The sequence below is a fragment of the Macaca fascicularis genome, chromosome 4 (genome assembly GCF_037993035.2).
Source record: "Macaca fascicularis isolate 582-1 chromosome 4, T2T-MFA8v1.1".
Classification (NCBI taxonomy): Eukaryota; Metazoa; Chordata; class Mammalia; order Primates; family Cercopithecidae; genus Macaca; species Macaca fascicularis.
The window spans coordinates 10,453,570-10,478,521 of NC_088378.1; the positions used below are offsets into that span (position 1 = coordinate 10,453,570).

A 24,952-nucleotide genomic window follows, 5' to 3' on the forward strand; every position below is an offset into this window, starting at 1 on the left:
AAAAAAAACAAAAACAAAAAACCTGTGTGCTGTACTTTTGTACCCACATTTCGAAGGTATCAAGGCAAAGGCATAATACGAAGAAACATCTCAGGAGAAAGTAGAGGAAAAAGAGCTGTGTCTTCCTAGAAGTAGAGGGATACAAATTGCTAATGCGTTCACCTCAGAAACACTGGGAGCCGCATACCAGGGAATATTATTAAAATGATTATCTAGAACCAGAAGAGATCAACCGAGAATGCTGAATCAAGCAATAAAATGCCTTGAAGATGATCTGTGTTGGATAAATGCATATTGTGCACTGCCCCAAACAAAGAAAGCAGAAACTGCCAGACTTTGGAATCAGCAGGCTTATGTAACAAGAGTGGTGACCCAAAGGTATTAGATAGAAGAAGAATAGAAGAAGAAGGGAACTTTCTGCAGCCCATGTAATGTAGATACCAGCCACTGGCAAATGCAGAAAGATGTAAATGGAAAATATTTTCTTAATCAAATTTCTATATCTTTTTAAATGAGAGTTGACTACTTGAAGCAGAACGATAGCACTGTGTTTAACTTTAGCATATGTAGAGGTAACAATTTGAATATGTAGCATAAATCATGCAGGTAATAATTGGAAGTGGACCAGTGTAAGTTTCTTACCTCATGCACGATGGTATGTAATATTAATAAAAGGTTACTGTGTGGGTTCAAAGGGATATTGAGAATCCTGGAGCAATAACACAGTTTTGAACTCTGAGGTTTATGTTATAATAAGAATATTCCATGCATTCCAAAGAGGGAAGCCAAGGAAGAAAAAGAAGTCTTTCAAGAGCTCGGGCTCTTATACATCCAGTTGCTGATTGAACCAACTTCCTGGAATGGAGTGTCTAGGGTTGAGACTAGGTCACAACAATACAGTCCATATAGAGAGAGTGTTGGAACTCCATGGCCCAGAATACAATCCCATTTTCTCAGGCAGCCACAAGTCATGTTATGAGGATACTGAGAGGCTGGAGCAACGTTCTTGGGAGGTATAAGGAAGAGTGAATGCTTCAAGATCCCCGCAGCCCAAACTCCTCCCCTCAGTCCCGGAGTGGCTGTGGCCAGCAGAGGATAGATTGAGAGCAAGAGAGAAGGTCCTGCCCAGGAACCCATTCTAGAGATACTGCATTCTGCCTGGGAGCAAATTTTCCAGGGCAGCTTTGAGAAGTCGTGCAGAAATAAACCTACTTGAACCACGTGATGTGGGAATGACAGACAGTAATAGTATTTGCACACTGCATTTCCATGTGAAACAGAGAGCCTTTTCAGTATGCGTTGGGTACATAGTGTGTGAAGGTTGACCTGGAAAGGCTGTCCTTCTGGATGCCATGTTTTCTCTGAAGAACTATGTGTTACTTGCAATTCCCACATTAGAATGTGAAGTCCTACCAAGAGAGATACTGAGAACTAGACAGATACAGACACTTTTCTATGTGAATAAACAATGGCAAAATATAGACGTTAAAATCTATACCAGTTATTCCAGAGAGATGGATTGGGCAGAAGGCAGAAGGAGAATAGTCTGATCATTTTTGGGCCACGTGTATGCATTATCTCAGTGTCTCTAAGAAGCGTTTGCTACTTTAGATTTAAAAAAATCCCAATAATCTCTTAAGTATGAGAAATGTGCAGAGAGGATTAGGAATGAGAGCCATTTGTGCTTGTGGCAATCATATGGTACTTTTAATGGGTATATTAGAAAGGCACTGGTAATGACCTTGTTGCAGCACAAAAGAGAGGGTGTGGGGTGCCCGTACATAGTGTCCCACCTCTTGTGACATGTATCATTTTGGAATTTCCAGTGGCTTGATCAGGAACTACTGCAGGAATCCAGATCCTGTGGCAGCCCCTTATTGTTATACCATGGATCCCAATGTCAGGTGGGAGTACTGCAACCTGACACAATGCTCAGACGCAGAAGGGACTGCCGTCGCACCTCCGACTGTCACCCCGGTTCCAAGCCTAGAGGCTCCTTCTGAGCAAGGTAAGGAGCCTGTGGCCAGACATCTACACGCTTAGACGCTGGGATGAAAAGCCATGGAAATTCCGACTGGTGCAGCAGCTTTCAATGGTCCACGGATGCTGGAGTGTTGACCAACTTCTGCCATGTAGGAGGAAGCCTCCGTGTACTCTCTAGGGGAGACAGCGGAGTGATTTCTGGTATATCATGGGTGGGCTGTGTCTTTAGGATGGGCCCAAACCCTCCAGGGTGTGCCCAGGGTGTGCCCAGGAAGCTTTTCCAGGGATTTCTTCAAGTAGACAGCATTCAGTGCAATCTTCAGCATTGCAGATTCCAAGAAATATGACTCTGGAGCCTGTCACCCTGGAGAAGCCTAACAGGGCTTCCTTTATTCCATATCACCCTGGGTCAATAGAGCAGTACATGAACTCCCAATGCTCTAAGGCTCTGCAGCCCTAGGCTTTGAAGGGAATGATTTCTCCGTATTCTTAAACCTGTTTCTGATGGCACCTGTACCAGGAAGGGGTTTGGAGAGAAAGAGTAGTAGATTTCTTGTTTATTGTAATTCAGAATACGGGGCACAAGAGGACTCCCTCTCTCCTCCAGAGGAATAAGTTTTTGGCCTGCACACATCCCTGAGAAACAAAGTGTCTTTGCCTTCAGTCAGATATAGAGGACCGTTTTCTGCCCCATGGCCCGGAAGCCAAAGGCCTTGGTTTTCATGATCAACGGTCTAGGGAAACATGCAAGATTTCCGTGTCTGTCCCCGCCTCTGTCCCCGACAGCCGAATACCACCTGCAGCCCGCATTGCCAAATGCAGTGCCTTTTGATCAATCTTGCCCCATCTTCCTCATGAACATTCAGTAGAGTTTCCCAGAAAGGTGCTTGCTCATGAGCGCGCTTTCCAATGAGAAGCATTCTGATCTGCTCTATTTCTCTAAGGTTTCAGGTGAAATATTTCCAAGAACTTACTGCGGTTCTAGATTGGTAGGAATCTGTTGCTTTGGTGTTGGTTTGTTGTTTGGTTTTCTCACATCCCTCGGCCTACGGATAAGGAAAAGAGTATGGTCGTAATTCTCATAGACTCCTTTCTGGTCGTGTCATCAGTGGCTTCACATGTTTCTCTTTTCTCAGAGATACTCAGCTTGATTTTTTCCATTTTCTTTTCAGCACCAACTGAGCAAAGGCCTGGTGTCCAGGAGTGCTACCATGGTAATGGACAGAGTTATCGAGGCACATACTTCACCACTGTGACGGGAAGAACCTGCCAAGCTTGGTCATCTATGACACCACATTCTCATAGTCGTACCCCAGAAAACTACCCAAATGGGTATGTCTTTGTTCTTTACCGTAAGGGAAGAAAAGGTCAGTTGACGTTTCTGTTAGAAGAGACGTGCTTCAAGCTGAGTTCTCTGAACTCAACTTGTGTCAGACAGAGATGGTGCAGCAAAATGTCTCAGGATGATTGCCTTGGAGCTACGGGTCTGAGAGAAGAGAACTGTTAAGCTGCCTCTCCTTCCTCCTAGTTTTATGGAGCAGAAGGGACATCTGGAGGCGAGGACATCACATGATGAAGAAAGTCAGAATGGCAAACGACCAAACACTTAGATTACCCTTCCACAACACCCACTAAGGGTCAATGAAGACTTTCCAATTGGAATTCTGTTATTCTGACTTCCAATTCCTGAAGGGAAGGTTGTGTTTGCCTTTTCTGTATGGGCCAATGAGGAAAGAATATGTGCTCAAGTATGGACAGGCAAATGTATCCATTTCTATATCTACATATATTCCAACGGGGAGGGAAACACTCGGCCTTAAGTACCAGTGGCCTGAAGGGATACGGGTTCGCAGCAACAGAAGAGCCAAGGCGGGAAGGCAGATGTGAGTCAGCAAGGAGACCTATGCTGAAAAGCAAAATGGACGGGTAGATGGACAGAAGCCCGGGTGTGAGCACCCCGTGGCCAATTTTTTGGCCACGAGTGACTACCAAAGACATGGAAAAATGGTTTCTCCATGTGGGACAAGAGATGGTAGAGGACCTAGAGAATTAAGAGAGGGGCAATGATGAGCTCAACTCCATAGATGCCTTGGCTTTCTACCTGGGTACCTTTCCTGCACTCACTAGCAAGGAGATGAATCCAAGCAGACTGTAGCCATCTTGCTGAAGGATGAGAGGTATTGGAGTTTGGGATGACTCTGGTAGCTATCATTTTCTAGGTCTGCTACAAATAAGACCTGCTTTGTGGAGTAAAGGAGCTCTGCAAATACGCATAGAAGTCTCCTCCAGTTGTTGGCCTGACATGGCGCTGCATGGGCACAGAAAATGGTTCCACAAGAAAGTATGGCAAAGAACATTTACTGAGAAACAGCAACTAAAAGAGAACAGCAAGCTCCATAAGGAAGACGGACATCACATAGCACTCTGGGAGATCCGAGTTCTTACCAGCTAGATGAGAGAGTCCTCACAGAACACATTGCCAATTCAGTGGAGACTCCGGAACAGCCTTGATTTAAAAGTGGAATTAATATATTCCTAGAAATCAGGCAGCTGCAGACAGCCCCTTTCATAGCTGAAAAGCCAGGGTCCAAGCATCAAATCGGTTTCCAAGTCAATGAATGCCTGTGAGAGGGAATCTCAACTCTCTTTTGAAGTAAACAAGGAAGTCTTGGCTCAGCTGCGCGGTATCCCCAGAGTTAGTCCCAAATTTAAACTTTGACTACATGTAGAAAAGCATTTTGTGTGATCCATGACCAGGAAATAAATCAGGCAATACAAACAAGCTCAGAAATGACAGAAATGATTAGAATTGCATGAAAATTTGACATATCGGTATGATAACGGATTTCTAATGTTTAAAAAATGAATATGCAACAAACCAAATATCATATCAAGAGAAAATAATAGTACAGAATAGCAAAATCAAATTAAAAACTGGTATAAAAAAAGTGTGTCTTAAATGAAAAAATTACTGTGTTGCCGCCTGCTCAAGTTAGACATTTCAGAAGAAAAAGTTAACCAACAAACAATTCTAGAGAACCTGCAGAACTAGTTACACACACACACACCCAAATTCAAAACACACCCATACAGGCATGCACGCAAAAACTCACAAGTTCTCTCTCACACACACAAGAACACCCCTGAAGAAATAGTGAAATATAAAATCAACCAAGCCTCACAGACATGTAGGTAAATTTGAAAAGGTTTTCTGAATGTGGGGAGCAAGTCACAGAAAAGACCAAGGGAGTTTGGAGTGGAAGCAAGTACCAGAAACAAGGATGGTTGATAACTTTTCAATTATGAAGAACACTGAAAAAAATCACAGTTTCATGACATCTAGGGATCAAATAGGGAATTTCGGGAGAAAAAAAACCCAGAAACCTGTGTACTCTACTTTTGTACATCAGAGTTTGAAGGTAACAAGGCAAAGGTAGAATACGAAGAAACATCTCAGGAGAAATTGGAAGAAAAAGGGCTGTGTCTTCCTAGAAGTACAGTGATACAAATTGCTAATGCGTTCACCTCAGAAACACTGGGAGCCGCATACCAGGGAATATTATTAAAACGATAATCTGGAACCAGAAGAGATCAACCGAGAATGCTGAATCCAGCAATAAAATGCCTTGAAGATGATCTGTGTTGGATAAATGCATATTATGCACTGCCCCAAACAAAGAAAGCGGAAACTGCCAGACTTTGGAATCAGCAGGCTTGTGTAACAAGAGACGTGACCCAAAGGTATTAGATAGAAGAAGAATAGAAGAAGAAGGGAACTTTCTGCAGCCCATGTAATGTAGATACCAGCAACCGGCAAATGCAGAAAGATGTAAATGCAAAATATTTTCTCGATCAAATTTCTCTATCTTTTTAAATGAGAGTTGACTAAGCAGAATGATAGCAATATGTTTAACTTTAGCATATGTAGAGATAACAATTTGAACATGTAGCATAAATCATGCAGGTAATAATTGGAAGTGGACCATTGTAAGTTTCTTACTCCATGCATGATGCTATGTAATATTAATAAAAGGTTACAGTGTGGGTTCAAAGGGATATTGCGAATCCTAGAACAATCACACAGTTTTGAACTCTGAGGTTTATGGTATAATAAGAATATTCCATGCATTCCAAAGAGGGAAGCCTAGAAAGGAGAGGAAATCTTTCAAGAGCTCGGGCTCTTATACATCCAGTTGCTGATTGAACCAACTTCCTGGAATGGAGGGTGTGGGGTTCAGACTAGGTAACAATTGTAGACTCTCTAGAGAGAGAGTGTTGGATAACCATGGCCCATAATACATTTCCCATTTTCTCAGGCAGTCACAGATTGTGAATTTGAGGATACTGAGAGGTTGGAGCAACGTTCTTGGGAAGCATAGGGAAGAGCAAATGCTTCAAGATCCCAACAGCCCAAACTCCTCCCCTGCTTTGCCCCCTTCTTCATTGCTTTCTGCTCCTCCGTAGCTGTCCGACCTCTTCAGATCTCTCAGTCCTCCCTGCCTTCTTCCTTTATGCCATGGGTCCCACTGTTCTTTCAACTCATCCCCTTTCCCTCAGTCCTGAAGTGGCTGCAGCCAGCAGAGGATAGATTGAGAGCAAGAGAGAAGGTCCCGCCCAGGAACCCATTCTAGAGATACTGCATCCTGCCTGGGAGCAAATTTTCCAGGGCAGCTTTGAGAAGTTGTGCAAAAATAAACCTACTTGACCCACTTGATATGGAAATGACAGACAGTAATAGTATTTACACAATGCATTTCCATGTGAAACGGAGAGCCTTTTCAGTATGTTTTGGGTACATAGTATGGGAAGGTTGACCTGGAAAGGCTATCCTTCTGGATGCCATGTTTTCTCTGAAGAACTACATGTTGGCTGCAATTCCCACATTAGAATGTGAAGTCCTACCAAGAGAGATACTGAGAACTAGACAGATACAGATACTTTTGTATGTGAATAAACAATGGCACAATACAGACGTCAAAATCCATACCAGTTATTCCAGAGAGATGGATTGGGCAGAAGGCAGAAGAATAGTCTGATCACTTTTTGGCCACGTGTATGCATTATCTCAGTGTCTCTAAGAAGCGTTTGCTAGTTTAGATTTAAAAGAATCGTAATAATCTATTAAGTATGAGAAATGTGCAGAGAGGATTAGGGATTGAGAGCCATTTGTGCTTGCAGGAATCATATGGTACTTTTAATGGGTATGTTAGAAAGGCACCGATAATGACCTTGTTCCCGCACAAAGGAGAGGGTGTGGGGTGCCCCTACATATTGTCCCACCTCTTGTGACATGTATCGTTTTGGAATTTCCAGTGGCTTGATCAGGAACTACTGCAGGAATCCAGATCCTGTGGCAGCCCCTTATTGTTATACCATGGATCCCAATGTCAGGTGGGAGTACTGCAACCTGACACAATGCTCAGACGCAGAAGGGACTGCCGTCGCACCTCCGACTGTCACCCCGGTTCCAAGCCTAGAGGCTCCTTCTGAGCAAGGTAAGGAGCCTGTGGCCAGACATCTACACGCTTAGACGCCGGGATGAAAAGCCATGGAAATTCTGACTGGTGAAACAGCTTTCAGTGGTCCACGGATGCTGGAGTGTTGACCGAGTTCTGCCATGTAGGAGGAAGCCTCCGTGCAGTGTCTGGAGGAGTCAGGGGAGTGATTTCTGGTACAACGTAGGTGAGCTGTGTCTTTAGCATGGGCACAAACCCTCCAGGGTGTGCTCAGGAAGCTTTTTCAGGGATTTCTTCAAGTAGACAGCATTCGGTGCAATCTTCAGCATTGCAGATTCCGAGAAATATGACTCTGGAACCTGTGACTCTCGAGAAGCCTAACCGGGCTTCCTTAATTCCATATCGCCCTGGGTCTGTGGAGCAGCATGTGAACTCCCAATGCTCTAAGGCTCTGTAGCCCTTGGCTTGAAGGGACTGATTTCTCAGTGTTCTTAAACCTCTTTCTGATGGTACTTGTACCTGGGAGGGGTCTGGAGAGAAAGAGTAGTAGATTTCTCCTTTATTACAATTCAGGATGCGGGGCACCAGAGGATTCCCTCTCTCCTCCAAAGGAATAAGCTTTTGGCCTGCACACATCCCTGAGAAGCAAAGTGTCTTTGTCTTCAGTCAGATGTAGAGGACCGTTTTCTGCCCCATGACCCGGAAGCCAAAGGCCTTTGGCTTTCATGATGAACGGTCTCGGGAAACATACAAGATTTCCATGTCTGTCCCCACCTCTGCCCCCGACAGCCGATTACCACCTGCAGCCCGCAATGCCAAGTGCAGTGCATTTTGCTCGAGCCTGCCCTATCCTCCTCATGAACATTCAGTAGAGTTTCCCAGAAAGGTGCTTGCTCATCAGCGCACTTTCCAATGAGGAGCAGTCTGATCTGTTCTCTTTCTCTAAGGTTTCAGGTGAAATATTTCCAAGAACTGACTACGGTTCCCGAATGGTAGGAATCTGTTGCTTTGGTGTTGGTTTGTTGGTTGGTTTTCTCACATCCCTCGGTCTACGGATAAGGAAAAGAGTACGGTCGTAATTCTCATAGACTCCTTCCTGGTTGTGTCATCCGTGGTTTCGCATGTATCTCTGTTCTAAGAGACACTCAGCTTGATTTCTTCTGTTTTCCTTTCAGCACCAACTGCACAAAGGCCTGGGGTGCAGGAGTGCTACCACGGTAATGGACAGAGTTATCGAGGCACATACTTCACCACTGTGACAGGAAGAACCTGCCAAGCTTGGTCATCTATGACACCGCACTCTCATAGTCGGACCCCGGAAAACTACCCAAATGGGTATGTCTTTGTTCTTTACCGTAGGAGATGAAAGGGTCAACTGAAGTTTCTGTTAGAAGAGACGTGCTTCAAGCTGAGTTCTCCGAACTCAACTTGTGTCAGACGCAGATGGCGTAGCAGAATGTCTCAGGATGATTGCGTTGGAGCTACGGGTCTGAGAGAAGAGAACTGTTAAGCTGCCTCTCCTTCCTCCTAGTTTTATGGAGCAGAAGGGACATCTGGAGGCGAGGACATCACATGATGAAGAAAGTCAGAATGGCAAACGACCAAACACTTAGATTACCCTTCCACAACACCCACTAAGGGTCAATGAAGACTTTCCAATTGGAATTCTGTTATTCTGACTTCCAATTCCTGAAGGGAAGGTTGTGTTTGCCTTTTCTGTCTGGGCTCATGAGGAAAGATAGGTGCTTATTTGTGGACAGGTAAATGTATCTCTTTCTACGTCTATGTAAACTCCAATGGGTAGTTTACATACGATGGTATGTAATATTAACAAAAGGTTACTGTGTGGGTTCAAAGGGATATTGCAAATCCTGGAGCAATCACAAAGTTGTGAGCTCTGAGTTTTATGTTATAATAAGAATATCCCATGCATTCCAAAGAGGGAAGCCAAGGAAGAAAAAGAAGTCTTACAAGAGCTCGGGCTCTTATACATCCAGTTGCTGATTGAACCAGCTTCCTGGAATGGAGGGTCTGAGGTTGAGACTCGATCACAGTTGTAGAGTCTCTAGAGAGAGAGTGTTGGATCACCATGGCCCAGAATACATTTCTCATTTTCTCGGGCAGCCACAGGTCATGAATGTGAGGATACTGAGAGGTTGGAGCAACGTTCTTGGGAGGCGTAAGGAAGAGCGAATGCTTCAAGATCCCTGCAGCCCAAACTCCTCCCCTGCTTTGCCCCCTTCTTCATTGCTTTCTGCTCCTCCCTAGCAGTCCGACCTCTTCAGATCTCTTAATCTACCCTGCCGTCTTCCTTGATGCCATAGGTCCCACTGTTTTTTCAACTCATCCGCTTTCCCTCAGTCCCGGAGTGGCTGCGACCAGCAGAGGATATATTGAGAGCAAGAGAGAAGGTCCTGCCCAGGAACCCATTCTAGAGATACTGCATCCTGCTTGGGAGCAAATTTTCCAGGGCAGCTTTGAGAAGTCCTGCGGAAAGAAACCTACTTGACCCACGTGATATGAGAATGACAGACAGTAACAGTATTTGCACAATGCGTTTCCATATGAAACGTAGAGCCTTTTCACTACGTTTTGAGTACATAGTATGGGAAGGTTGACCTGGAAAGGCTGTCCTTCTGGATGCCACGTTTTCTCGGAAGAACTACATGTTAGTTGCAACTCCCACTTTAGAATATGAAGCCCTACCGAGAGAGATACGCAGAACTAGACAGATACAGATACTTTTGTGTGCGAATCAACAATGGCACAATACAGGCGTCAAAATGCATACCAGTTATTCCGGAGAGATGGATTGAGCAGAAGGTAGAAGGAGAATAGTCTGATCATGTTTTGGCCACGTGTATGCATTATCTCAGTGTCTCTAGGAAGCGTTTGCTCCTTTAGATTTACAAATATAGTAATAATCTCTTAATTATGAGAAATGTGCAGAGAGGATCAGTGATTGAGAGCCATTCGTGCTTGTGGCAATCATATGGTACTTTTAATGGGTATGTTAGAAAGGCACCAGGAACGACCATGTTGCCGCACAAAGGAGAGGGTGTGGCGTCCCCGTGCATAGTGTCCCACCTCTTGTGACATGTATCGTTTTGGAATTTCCAGTGGCTTGATCAGGAACTACTGCAGGAATCCAGATCCTGTGGCAGCCCCTTATTGTTATACCATGGATCCCAATGTCAGGTGGGAGTACTGCAACCTGACACAATGCTCAGACGCAGAAGGGACTGCCGTCGCACCTCCGAATGTCACCCCGGTTCCAAGCCTAGAGGCTCCTTCCGAACAAGGTAAGGAGCCTGCGGCCAGACATCTACACGCTTAGAAGCTGGGATGAAAAGCCATGGAAATTCCCAGTGGTGCAGCAGCTTTCAATGGTCCACGGATGCTGGAGTTCTGCCATGTAGGAGGAAGCCTCCGTGCTTCTCTTGGGGAGACAGCTGAGTGATTTCTGGTACAGAGTTGGTGGGCTGTGTCTTTAGGGTGGGCACAAAACCTCCAGGGTGTGCCCAGAAAGTTTTCCAGGGATTTCTTCAAGTAGGCAGCATTCGGTGCAATCTTCAACATTGCGGATTCCAAGAAATATGACTCTGGAGTCTGTCACCCTCGAGAAACCCAGCAGGTCTGCCTTTATTCCATATCGCGCTGCGTCAATGGAGCAGCACATGAACTCCCAGTGCTCTAAGGCTTTGCAGCCCTAGGCTTTGAAGGGAATGATTTCTCCGTATTCTTAAACCTCTTTGTGATGGCACCTGTACCTGGGAGGGGTCTGGAGAGAAAGAGCAGTAGATTTCTCGTTTATTGCAATTCAGGATGCGGGGCATGAGAGGATTCCCTCTCTCCTCCCGAGGAATAAGCTTTTGGCCTGCACACATCCCTGAGAAACAAAGTGTCTTTGCCTTCAGTCAGATATAGAGGACCGTTTTCTGCCCCATGGCCCGGAAGCCAAGGGCCTTGGCTTTCATGATCAATGGTCTCGGAAACATGCAAGATTTCCTTGTCTGTTCCCGCCTCTGTCCCCGACAGCCCATTACCCACTGCAGCCCACATTGCCAAATGCAGTGCCTTTTGGTCGATCTTGCCCCATCTTCCTCATGAACATTCAATAGAGTTTCCCAGAAAGGTGCTTGCTTGTGAGCGCACTTTCCAATGAGAAGCAGTCTGATCTGTTCTGTTTCTCTAAGGTTTCAGGTGAAATATTTCCAAGAACTGACTACGGTTCTAGAATGGTAGGAATCTGTTGCTTTGGTGTTGTTTTGTTGGTTGGTTTTCTCACATCCCTCGGCCTATGTATAAGGAAAAGAGTACGGTCGTAATTCTCATAGACTCCTTCCTGGTTGTGTCATCAGTGGCTTCACATGTTTCTCTGTTCTCAGAGATACTCAGCTTGATTTCTTCTGTTTTCCTTTCAGCACCAACTGAGCAAAGGCTTGGGGTGCAGGAGTGCTACCACGGTAATGGACAGAGTTATCGAGGCACATACTTCACCACTGTGACAGGAAGAACCTGCCAAGCTTGGTCATCTATGACACCACACTCTCATAGTCGGACCCCAGAAAACTACCCAAATGCGTATGTCTTTGTTCTTTACTGTAAGTTATGAAGGACCAATGGAAATTTCTATTAGAAGTGTCATACTTCAAGCTTCGTGTTCTGGACTGAAATTTTCTCAGATGAATAGTGCTTAGGAAAATATCTCTGGAATATTGTCTTTGAGCCCGGGGTCTAGGAGAAGACAACTGTTAATCTGGTCTCATTCTTCCTGGTTTAGAAGAGCAGAAAGTTTTCTGGAGACGAAGATATTACATTTAGAAATAGTCAAGATGCCATCCACGAAACTCTTAGAGTAACCTTCCACAACACCCACTAAGGTTCTATGCAGCCTTTTATCATGGGAATTCTGTTAAACACACCTGCAATTACTGGAGTGAAAGTTCTGTTGGGGTTTTCTGTTTTGACTTACAAGGAAAGTATATATGTATATCTATGGAGAGATGAATCTATCTCTTTCTATATCTATGTCTTCCCCAATATGTAGAAACAGAGTCGGTTCTGACCACCAGTGATCTGAAGTGATACTGGTTGTTAGAAAGAGAATAGAAATGGCAGGAAGGTAGATGAGAGTCAGCAAAGAGAGAGATGCTGGAAAATAAAAGTGGTGGATAGATTGAAAGAAGCCCAGGTCTGACCAACCCATGGCCAGTCTTTTGGCCATAAGTGACTAGCAAAGACAGGGACAAATGGTTTCTACATGTTGGAAAACAGACGGTAGTGCACCAAAAGAATAGTGAGAGGGGGAACAATGAAATCAACTCCATAAATGCAATGGCTTTCTTTCTGGAGTCTCTTGTTGCACTGAAGAGCAAGATGATGGAGCCCAGATGGACTGTAGCCATCTTGCTGAATGTAGGAGAGAGATTGGAATTTGGGCCTACTGTCGTAGCTAGGATTTTATAGGCCTACTGATAGTAAGAATGGATTTGTGGATGAAAGGAGCTCCAGGAGCACACATAGTAGTCTCCTCAAATCTTTGGCTAAACATGATGCTGCATGTACACAGAAAAAGGTTCCACAAGAAAGTTGAGAAAAGAATATATCCTGAGGAATAGCTACTGCAATTGAACAGTGAGCTCAATGAAGAGGACAGAGCTCTCATAGCATTCTGGAATATTAGAGTTCTGACCAGCTGGAGGAGAGACCTCACTGAACCTCTTGAGAATACAGTAGAGACTCCAGAAAAGTCATACTTTAGAAGTAGAATTAGTAAATTCCTAGAACAAAGGCAGCTCTAGACAAATGCTAGCAAAGCTGAAAAGCAAGTCTCCAAGCATTAAAATGGTTTCCAAGTCAATTAACTGCTGGGAGAGGAAAACTCAATCCTGTTAACAGGTAAACTCAACAAAGTCAAGTAGCTCAGCTATGTGGTGTTCACAGTGTGAGTCCTAAATTTAAAACTTGACTACACATAGAGAAGCTTTTAGTGTGAACCATGACCAGGAGAAAAATCAGCCAATAGAAATAGACCTAGAAATGACAGAAATGATTAGAATGGCAAAAAAGTTGACATATCAATATGATAACTGAGTTTTAGGATCAAAGAAAGCATGAATATGGAATGAAGCAGATATCATATCAAGAGACAGTAACAGTATAGAAGAGCCAAATCAAATTAAAGAACTAGTATAAGAAGGTTTGCCTTAAATGAAAAAATTACTGAACGAATTCCCAATCGAATGAGATATTTCAGAATTAAAAACTAACTGAAAAACAATTTTATACCACCTACAGAACCAGCTACACATACACACACGACACACACACACACATACACACATACCCACACATGCACAGGCTTAGAAACATGCACACACACACATACACACATGTACCTCCACAAATACTGAAAATGAAATCAACTGATCCTAACAGATGTGTGGGAAAATATAAAAAGATTTCCTGCATGTGGGTAGGACGTCACAGAAGGAGAGGAAGGAGAGATTGCAACAGAAACAAATACTGGAAGCAAGGATAGCTAAAAACTTTTCAAATATGAAGAATATTTAAAAATCACAGATTCAAGAAGCTGAAAGAATCAGATAGGGAGTTAAAAAAACTATAATGCACTTTTGTACATCACAGTTCAACGGTAGAAGGCAAAGATGTAATAACAAGAAACATCTCATGAGAAACCAGAGGAAAAGGAGCGGTGTCTTGATAGAAAAACAGTGATACAAATTGCTAACGTGTTCTCATCAGAAACACTGGAACCCAGATAACAGGGAATGTCGTTAAAATGATAAACTAGAAAAAGAAGAGATCAACCAAGAATGCTATATCCAGCAATAAAATGCCTTGAAGATCATCTGTGTTGGATGAATGCATATTGTGCGCTGCCCCAAATAAATAAACCAAAAACAAATAATTTGGAATCAGCAGGCTCGTGTAACAGGAGATGTTACCCGAAGAAAATTAGCTAGAAGAAGAATAGTACAAGAAGGGAGCTTTCTGTAGCCCATGTAATGAAGAACCCAGCAAATGGCAAATATAGATGTAAATGCAAAATATTTTCTTGATCAAACTTCTGTATCTTTTTAAATGAGAGTTGACTCCTTGAAGCAAGATGATAGCAATATATTTAACTTTAGCAAATGTAGAGGTAAAAATTTGAACATACAGCATAAATCATTTAGGGAATAATTGGAAGTGTACCATTGTAAGTTTCTTACTTTATCCATGATGGTATGTAATATTAATGAAAGGTTGAATTTGTGGGCCCTAAGGGATATTGTAAATCCTAAAGCAACCACAAAATGTTGAATTCTGAAGGATATTGTATAATAAGAATTTTCCATGTATCCAAAAGAGGGAAGCCAAGGAAGAAAAAGAAGTCTTTCAAGTGCTCAAACTCTGAGCCCATCCTGTTGCTCATTGAACCAGCTTCCTGGAATGGAGGGTCTGGGATTAAGACTAGGTCACATATGGAGTCTCTAGAGAGACAGTGTTGGATCCTCATGACCCATAACACATTTCCCGTTTTCCCAGGCAACCACAGGTCACGAATGAGAGGATTCTGAGAGGTTGGAGCAATGTTCCTAGGAGGCATAAGGGGGAGTGAATGCTCTGAGATTTCCCCGACCCCAAGTCCTCCACAGCTGCCCGACCTCTTCAGACCTCATAGTCTACTCAGCTGTCTCCCTTTATGCCATGAGTCCCACTGTTCTTTCAACTCATGCCCTATTCCCTCAGTCCCGGAATTGCTGTGGCCAGCAGAGGATGGACTGAGAGCAGAAGAGGAAGTCCTGACCAGGAAGCCATCCTAAAGATACTGCATCCTTCCTGAAAGCTAGGTTTCCAGGGAAGCTTTGAGAAGTCTTGCAGAAACAAACCGACTTGACCCACCTGATACAGTATCGACAGACAGTAATACTTTTTTTGCAATGGTTTGACATGCTAAAGGTAGAGCCTTTTGGCTACATTTCGAGTACATATAGTGAGACCACTGGCCTGGGAAGGATATCATCCTGGATGCCATTTTTTCTCTGGAGAACTATATGTTAGTTCCAACTCACATATCACCATATGAAGTCCTACATAGAGAGATACAGAGAGGTAGACAGATAGAGATACTTTTGTATGTGCATAACCAATTCCACAATACACATGTCAAAATCCATACCAGTTATTCCAGAGAGATGGATTGGGCAGAAGGCAGAAGGAGGATACCGTGATCCCTTTTTGGTCACATGTATGTATTATCTCAGTGTTTCTAGGAAGTGTGTGCTACATTAGATTTTTTTTTTTCTTTAAAAAAAGTGATAATCTATTAAGTTTGAGAAATGTGCAGAGAGGATTAGAGATTGAGAGCCATTTGTCCTTGAGGCAATTGTATGTTATCTCTATTGGGAATATTTCAAAGGCACCAGTTATGACCTTGTTGTAGCAAAATATATAGTGTTCCTGTGTATTGACCCATTTTTTTGTGATGTGTATTCTTTTGGAATTTCCAGTGGCTTGGTCAAGAACTACTGCCGAAATCCAGATCCTGTGGCAGCCCCTTGGTGTTATACAACGGATCCCAGTGTCAGGTGGGAGTACTGCAACCTGACACGATGCTCAGATGCAGAAGGGACTGCTGTCATGCCTCCAAATATTATTCCGGTTCCAAGCCTAGAGGCTTTTCTTGAACAAGGTAAGAAGCTGTGGCCAGACATTTATGTGCTTGGATGCTGGGATGAAAAGCCATGGAAACCCCCACTGATGCACAAGCCTTCAGTGCTACACTGGTTCTCGTGTGTTGGTTCTGGGTCTGCCATGTGGGAGGAAGCCTTAGTGCACTCTCTAGGGGAGCCAGAGGTGTGATTTTTGGTGCAACCTGTGTGAACTGTGTGAACTGTGTCTTTAGGATGGGCGCAAACCATTCTGGGTGCTCGACTTCACTACTCCCCTCATTGTAAAAGGGACTATCTCAGTGTCCTAGACAAAATTCTTATTGTAATATGCTGTCAGATGTGTGTGTCTTTCCAAGCCAGTAAACTTTCCCAGGCATTTCTTCAAGTAGACAGTGTTCAGTGCAATCGTCAGCATTCTCAGATTCTGAGAAACGTGGCTCTTGATCATGTTATCCTTGAGAAACCTAACAGGGCTGCATTAATTCCATATGTCCCTGGGTCTATGGAGCAGTACGTGAGCTCCCAATGCTCTATCTTTCAGGTCCTTTTCAGTCCGAGGCAGGTTGTACAGTTCTTAGCTTTGAAGGGAGTGATTTTTTAGTGTTCTTTTGCTTCTTTCTGATGGAACTTGTACCTGCAGGGAGTCTGAAGAAAAAGAGTAGTAGACTTTTGCTTTATTACAATGCATTATGCTGGGCATTAGAGGATTCCCTATCTTATCCAAGGTGATAAGCTTTTGGCCTCCACTCATTCCTGAGAAGTGAAGTGTTGTTGCCTCCAGTTTTAGCTGCAGGACTGTTGTCTGTCCCATCACCAGGAGTTTAATGCTTTTCTTTTTTGAGCAATGATCCAGGGAGACATGCAAGGTTCTTGTATGTGTCCTTGCCTCCTCCCCAAAAAACCATTTTAATGCTTGCAGATTTGCTTTTCAGATTTGCCAATTGCATCACCCTTTCTTCTCTGCTGTTCCATATCCTCATGAACACTCTGTAGAGATCCCTAGAAATGATCTTGCATGCTAGTGGAGTTTCCAATGAGAAGCAATCTAATATTTGTTTTCTACTAAGTTTTACATGAAATATTTCTAAGAACTTACTACAGTTCCAGAATGGTAGACGTCTCTTGCTTTCATGTTTGTTTGTTTGTTTGTTTGTTTGTTTGTTTGTGTGTTTTCTCATGTCAATTTGCCTATTAATAAAGAATAGAGAATGGCTGTAAATCTCAGAGACTCCTTTCTGGTTTATGTCATAAATGGCTTCGTGTATTTTTACCTTCTAGGAAATACTAAGCTTGATGTCTTCTGTTTTAATTTCAGAACCTACTGAGGAAACCCCCGGGGTACAGGAGTGCTACTACCATTATGGACAGAGTTATCGAGGCACATACTCCACCACTGTTACAGGAAGAACTTGCCAAGCTTGGTCATCTATGACACCACACCAGCATAGTCGGACCCCAAAAAACTATCCAAATGCGTAGGTCTTTGTTCTTTACCATAAGCGAAGGAAGGGCCAATGGAAGTTTCTGTTAGAAGAGTCATGCTTTGAGGTGACCGTTCAGTACTCAACTTGGCTCAGATGTAGAAGAACATTGCTTGTGAGCAAAAGTTCTTAGAGAAGACTTATTTATTTATTTATTTATTTATTTATTTATTTTTGAGACAGAGTCTCGCTCTGTTGCCCAGGCTGGAGTGCAGTGGCATGATCTCGGTTCACTGTAAGCTCCGCCTCCCGGGTTCACACAGTTCTCCTGCCTCAGCCTCTCTAGCAGCTGGTACTACAGGTGCCTGCCACCACACCCGGCTAATTTTTTGTAGTTTTAGTAGAGACAGGGTTTCACTGTTCTAGCCAGGATGATCTCAATCTCCTGATCTCGTGATCCACCCGCCTTGGCCTCCCAAAGTGCTGGGATTACAGGCGTGAGCCACCACACCCGGCCGATAAGACATTATTTAAGCTGGCTCTCCTTCCTCCTAGTTTTATGGAAGCAGGAGGATATATGGAGGTGAGGAGATCTTACTAATAAAACAGTCAGGATGACAAATGACTACAGAGTTAGAGTACCCTTCTACAACACTGGCTGAGGGTTAATGCAACCTTTCACCTTGGAATTCTATCATTCTAAGATCTAGTCCCTGAAGTGAATGTTGTGCTGGCCTTTTGCATCTTGGGTCACAGAGAATTGATATGTGCACATCTATGGAGTGGCAAATCTTTTTCTATCCACATCTTTTTCAATGGGTACAAACATGCTTGGTTCTGAGCACCAGTGATCTGAAGGGATAGGGCTGCCCAGAGGAGAAGAACAAAGGCAGGAAAGCAGATGAGAGTCAGCAAAGGGGTGATGCTGAAAAGTAAAAGGGGCAGGTAGATGGACAGAAGCTATGATCTGTCCACTCTATGGCCGGTCTTTCAGCCATAAGTGACTACCAAAGACATGGCAAAACGGTTTCCACATGTTGAACAGTAGATGCTAGAGGACCAAGAGTATTGCAAGAGGGAGAAAATGAGATCGACCCATCAACGCCTTGGCTTTCTTCAAGGAGACCCTTCCTGCACCAAAAAGCAAGGAGATGGAGCCCAAGCTAACTGTAGCCATGTTGCTGAATGGAGGAGAGTGATTGGACTTTGGGATTACTCAGGTAGTTAGGATTTTCTAGCTGTGCTAAGAGTAAGAATGGATTTGTGGAGGAAGGGAGCTCCAGGCATAGAAGTCTCCTCAAGTGTTAGACTAAACATAAAGCAACACTTCATAGGAGATTTTCCACAAGAAAATATGGCAAAAAACATCTATTGAGGAACAACAACTACAAGGGAACAGTGAGCTTAATAAAGGTGACAGAGCTCACATAGCATTCTGGAATATTGGAGTTTTGACCAGCCAGAGAGAAGAGACCTCATTGAAAACCTTGGGCATTCAGTAGAGACCTCAGAAAAGTCAGAATTTATGAGTAGAATTTGTATATTCTTAGAATAATGGTGGCTCCAGAAAAACCCTAGCAAAGCTGAAAAGCAAATCTCCAAGCATTAAAAAATGGTGTCCTAGTCAATTAACTGCCCTCTAGAAGAAAACTCATCCCTCTTTACAGGTGAACAACAAAGTTAGGTTGCTGAGCTATGCAATATCCACAGTGTGAGTCCTAAATTTATAACTTTACTACACATAAAAAAAGCATTTAGTGTGAACCATAACCAGGAAAATAATCAGTCAATAAAAGCAGACCCAGGAATGATAGAAATGATTTAAATGGCATGATACTTTGACATATTGGTGTGATAACTACATTTCTGGATTTAAGAAAACATAAATATGAAACATAACAGATATCATATCAAGGGAAAGTAAAAGGATAAATGAGAAATCAAATTAAAGAACTATTAAAAGGTATATCTTAAATGAAAAATTCACTGGGTGGTCTCCCCATCAGGTGAGTTGTTTCCAGAGAAAGAATTAACTGAAAAATAATTCAATAGAATCTACAGAAATAGCTGCACACATACACACACACACTGGCGCATGTGTACACACACACACACACACACACAGAGGTGTGAATCTTAGAGCCACACCAGCACTGAAACATAGAGAAGTAAAAAGTGTTCATTGAGGAATACATAGCAATGCTCAATGTGTTTTACCCTAATAAGAGCTTTTGTGATATATGATTGAAAAACTGACACAACTAAAGAGAGAAATAGATAAGTCCACACTCCGAGTTAGAGATTTCCTTGATTCTCTCACTATGGTTATAAATCTTTCCCAAACACAACAGGCTAGAACAAATATACAAAAAATTAGACATAATATCTTTGTTCTCAATAAAAACTTCGGCCTATTTAACACTATACCAAACTACAGAATACATGTTAAAGTGTGCATGGAGCATTCACTGAGGTATACTCTACACGTGGCCTTCCAGCAAGTCTCCGTAGATTTGAAAGAATTAAAGTCATAGAGAGTGTGTCCCTGGACACAACAGAATAGGGTGAGATAAGAATAATGAAAAGTTTGCTGTCTTCTCAAATATTTGGGAGTCATACGGTGCATTTCAAAATACTCTTTGGGACAAAGAAGAAATCACTAAGGAATTTAGAAAAGTTTTGAACTGAGTAAGAATATAACACAGTCTATCCAAACTTAGGAGATGCAGTGAATGTCTTTAGGCTTTTACATAACTTTAGATGCTCTTAGGGAAAAACAGAAACATGTAAAAATCAAGATTTCAAACTGCAATTCTCCAAGTGTAGTCTAGAGAAACCTGAGAACCTTTGAGTACCTTTGGAAACAGTCCATGATGTTAAAAGACTTTGCTATGTCAAAAGTAAGATGCTATTGACCCTTTTTACTTTCATTTTCCAACAAAAGAAGAGTGGAGTTTTCTAGTGGTTACATAGTATGTAATGGCATCATGTCTCTGATGGCTAAGAAAATGGGCCGTTGTTGACTTTGTGTGTTAAAAAATTCTCAGTGTTGGTTTCTCATACAATATTCATCTTGTGTTTTGAAAAAGAAAAGCTCTCTGGAATCCCCTATGAACAAAGACTTTGACAGGTGTTGATCTAAGACCACAGCTTAAATATCTAGACCAAAAAAAAAAAAAAAAAAGAGAAAGGAAAAAGCAAATAAGAGCCAAGGAAAGCTGATGGAGAGAAGTAGTCCAAACCAATGACATTCAGTGAACAAGAAAAGAGACCAACAAGGGAGTAAACCCATGAAACAGAAAATTGATACTTTGAAAAGATCCATATGATTGACCACAGTCTGGCTAAACAAATGACAGACCAATGAGGGAGCACAACCATTACCATCTGGAGTAACAGGGGAGAGGCGCCACTGGTATAGCATCTTCCAGGTCTGAAAGCTGAAAAGAAGATTTTGAGAACAACTGTAGGTGAATAAATTCAGGAACGTTAATCATGTGGACCAATTCCTGAGGAAGACAACAAATCAGCAAACCAGATGCTGAATAGATTGTGTAGTCCTATAGAGACATACAGAAAGGCTGACAGAGAAATATTTGTATGTGCATAAAACAATCTACAAGACACACTTCAAAATCAATCTCAGTTAATCTGGAGGAACGTATTTCATAGAAGGTGGAAGGAGGGTATTCTGATCTTCTCTTGTACACATTGATGTTTACTCTCAGTTTTCTTATGGAGCATAGATGACTTTAGATGTGTTACAATATGAATGGTAATTTGAGATGTTCACAGGTGTTTAGAAGTTGAGGACCGTTTGTGCATATTATGGGACCTTTAGTGAAAATATTTCAAAGTTGCTTTTTTACACTTTGTTATAAGAAAACTTAGAGAGTACTGGATGCCTCTGTATCTTCTTCCATCTCTGATGACCTGTATTGTTTTGTAATTTGCAGTGGCCTGACCAGGAACTACTGCAGGAATCCAGATGCTGAGATTCGCCCTTGGTGTTATACCATGGATCCCAGTGTCAGGTGGGAGTACTGCAACCTGACACAATGTCTGGTGACAGAATCAAGTGTCCTTGAAACTCTCACAGTGGTCCCAGATCCAAGCACACAGGCTTCTTCTGAAGAAGGTAGGAAGTCTGTGGCCAGACAACCACACCCTAGGACGTTGGGATGAAAAGAATTGCAAAATCTTAGTGATATAGAAGCCTTCTATGCTCACACAATTCCAAGTAGAATGTGGACTCAGGGTCAGCCACTGGGAAGGAACACTCAGCGCCTTCTCTGGGAGAACCAGAGCTGTGATGTTTAATATCCTGTGAGAGGGTGGTGTCTTTAGGAAGGGTGCAGGCCCTCTAGGGCACCAGACTTACCACTCCCCTGGTTATTCATCAGATCATTTTAGTGTCCTAGCCAAAAGGATATTCTAACATTTTGCCAAATTTGTGAAGATTTACCAAGCTCATGATAAACCTTTCCTGATATTTCTTCAAGTAGGCAGTGTTCATTGCATCTTTGGCTTTGCAGTTTCAGAGGAATGTGGTTTTTGAGTCTGTCATCCTTGAGGAACCTAATAAGACTTTTCTTAGTTCCATATACTTCTAGGTCCAGGTAGAAGTACATAGCCAACAAATGCTCCATCATTCTGGCCTACCTCCATCTTAGGCAGGTCCTACACAACTAGGCTTTGATGGGAGGGATCGCTCAGTGTTCTTGCCCCTCTTTCTCATGGAACATATATCTGTGTTGGTCTTTGAGAAGAAGAGTAGCGGATGTCTACTTTGTTGCAATGCAGAATCCTGGGCCAAAGATACCCCCTCCCTCCAAGTGAATAAAATTTTGGCCAGTACCCCTCTCTGAGAGACAATGTGTCTTTGCCTACAAGTCCTAGATGCAGGACCGCTTCCTGCCCCATCTTCAAGAAGCTGAAGGCTTTGGCTCTGGAGCATTAGCAGTCTAGGGAAATGTGTGACGATTTCATATTTGCCCCCACTGACAGTCAATCACCACCTACAGCCTGCACAGCCTGATGCATAGCAGTCTGGTCTCCTGCCTTATTCTCGGAACACCCAGAAGATGTCTATGCTAAAGAGTAGGCATATGAGTGCAGTTTTGACTGATAGGCACTCTGATCTTTCCTTTGGTGCCCATGTTTTAAAGGAAATCTTTCTAAGAGCTCATTAAAGTTCTACAATGCTATGAATCTTTGGGTTTTATTGGTATGTCCATCTACCTGCTAGTACAGAACAGAGCATGGTAGTCTTTCTCAGAGACAATGGTCCTGTGTCAGTCACAGATTTCTTCTCTTGCTTCTGTGTTCTAGAAATTACTCAGCTTGATTTCTCCTCTTTGAATTTCAGCACCAACGGAGCAAAGTCCCGAGGTCCAGGACTGCTACCATGGTGATGGACAGAGTTATCGAGGCTCATTCTCCACCACTGTCACAGGAAGGACATGTCAGTCTTGGTCCTCTATGACACCACACTGGCATCAGAGGACAACAGAATATTATCCAGATGGGTACGTCCTTGAGTTTTCTTCAAAGAGAGACAGCAGCCCCCTTACATTTCTCTTGAAAGGGCCATGCTTCCAACTAACTTCTTAAGACAAATTTATCTCAGATCTGGAATATTGGGTAGAATGTCTCAGGCTTCTTTCTTCAGGCACAGTGTCTGAAAGGAGAGAAAGGTCAGGCTAGCTCTCTTTTCTCATAGTTGACTAAGGCAGGAAGATATTTGAAGGTGGTGAAGTCTCATGAATAGAAAGCTCAGGAGAACATATGGTCATGTGCTTAGAAATAGCACCATTCCACAATGCCCACTAAAGATCAATTCTATAGTTTAACCAGGGATTTCTGTCATTCTAATCTCCAAGCCCTAAAGTGAAGGTTATGTTAGCCATGTTCATCTTGGGCAACAAGTAAAGGATATCTATGTCAACATCCAGATCTTCCTATCACTTTCTCTTCTAACCTGTACAAACACACTGGGTTCTGAGAACAAGGTGTCTGAAGAGCTATGTGTTGCCAGCACATGAGGAGCAAATGTAGGAAGGCAGCTGAGAGTCAGGAAGTATAAAGATTCTGAAGAGTTACACATGCAGGAAGATGGACAGAAACCCAGTTCTGACCATGTCAACATTTCTGCCATGAAGGATTAACAAATACATGGGAAAAGTGTTTTCATAGGTTGGACAACAGACATGATAGGCCTGAGAGAATTGAGAAAGGGAATCAAAGGAGATCAACCATACCATGTCCCTGGTATCCTTCCTGGAGACCCTTGAAGGGCAAGTAGATGGAGCCCAGCTGACCACAGCAGTCTTGCTTAATTGAGGAGAGAGACTGGAGTTTGTGATGCCTCAGGCATCTGACACATTCTAGGCTGGCTAAGAATGAGAAGGGATTTGTGGAGGAAAGGAGTTCCAAGAATACGCACAGAAGTCTTCTCAAGGCTTTGACTAAATACAAAGCTGTGTATGCACAGGGAGAGTTTTCACAAAGACAGAGCAATAAAGAAAAGCTAATAGGGAAAGAAAAACTGCAAGGGAACAGTGAGCTCAATGGAGATGCCAGAGCTCACATAGCACTGGAAGATGTTTGAGTTCTGACCACTCAGAGGAGAGACACCTCAATGAACATCTTGGGCATTCAGTAGAAGTCAAATAAAGCCATATTTTGGGAGTAAGATCTTCAGATTCCTAGAAACAAGGTGACTCCAGAAACACTCCAGCAACTCTTCTTCCAAGCCAGTCTAAAAGGATCCAAATTATTTCTAAGTAAATTAACCGCTTTCCAGAAGAAAGTAAACTCAACCCTCCTTAGAGGTAATACAACAACCCTATTGTATTAGGAACGAATACAAGTTGCTCAGTTATATGACATCCCCAGTGTGCAACATCCATTTAAAAATTTACTAGACACAAAAGAAGTTTTCACTGTGATCCATAACTGGGAGAAAAATCACTCAACACAAATAGACCCAGAAATATTAGGAAATATGGCATTGGCAAGAATATTTAAAATATACCTCTGAGAACTGTATTTCAGGAAAATGTCAGCAAAAGCTGACCATGAGAGAAACAAATGCATAATATCAGAAAAAAAAGAATTGAAGAGGCAAATGGAAGTTTAAAAACTGAGAAAAGGTATACTGTAATTAGGAATTCACTGGATGGCCTTATCATCACTTTAGACATTATGGTAGGAAAAGTGAACGATAAAATTATTCAAGTAAAGCTAGACAAACCACAAGACAGACACAAATACACATACACACAATGACTGAACCAATTAATCAACGGAGCCTGAAGGACATCTACAAAAACATCCACACATTTAATATATTTGTTAGACTAGTCACAAAAGGAGAGGAAAAAGATGTTGTGACAGAAATTATACTTGA

General features: G+C 42.7%; 1 protein-coding gene across 8 annotated transcripts in view; it reads left to right on the forward strand.

Moving 5' to 3' along the window:
* LPA (lipoprotein(a)) overlaps nt 1-24,952 on the forward strand; it is a 260,670-nt gene that overhangs the window by 171,644 nt on the left and 64,074 nt on the right. For 5 of the 8 annotated variants that reach the window (XR_012433296.1, XM_074036788.1, XM_065543182.2 and 2 more), the window contains 10 exons: nt 1,827-2,008; nt 3,156-3,315; nt 7,297-7,478; nt 8,615-8,774; nt 10,560-10,741; nt 11,864-12,023; nt 15,959-16,140; nt 17,436-17,595; nt 21,498-21,679; nt 22,910-23,069. Coding sequence is in view for 6 of the 8 variants with exons in the window: in XM_074036788.1 (XP_073892889.1) it covers nt 1,827-2,008; nt 3,156-3,315; nt 7,297-7,478; nt 8,615-8,774; nt 10,560-10,741; nt 11,864-12,023; nt 15,959-16,140; nt 17,436-17,595; nt 21,498-21,679; nt 22,910-23,069 (1,710 nt within the window). In the remaining 2 variants the exon portion in view is untranslated. The remainder of the gene's footprint in view (nt 1-1,826; nt 2,009-3,155; nt 3,316-7,296; nt 7,479-8,614; nt 8,775-10,559; nt 10,742-11,863; nt 12,024-15,958; nt 16,141-17,435; nt 17,596-21,497; nt 21,680-22,909; nt 23,070-24,952) is intronic. The other 3 variants (XR_012433297.1, XM_065543184.2, XM_065543183.2) reach the window with 2 other exon arrangements.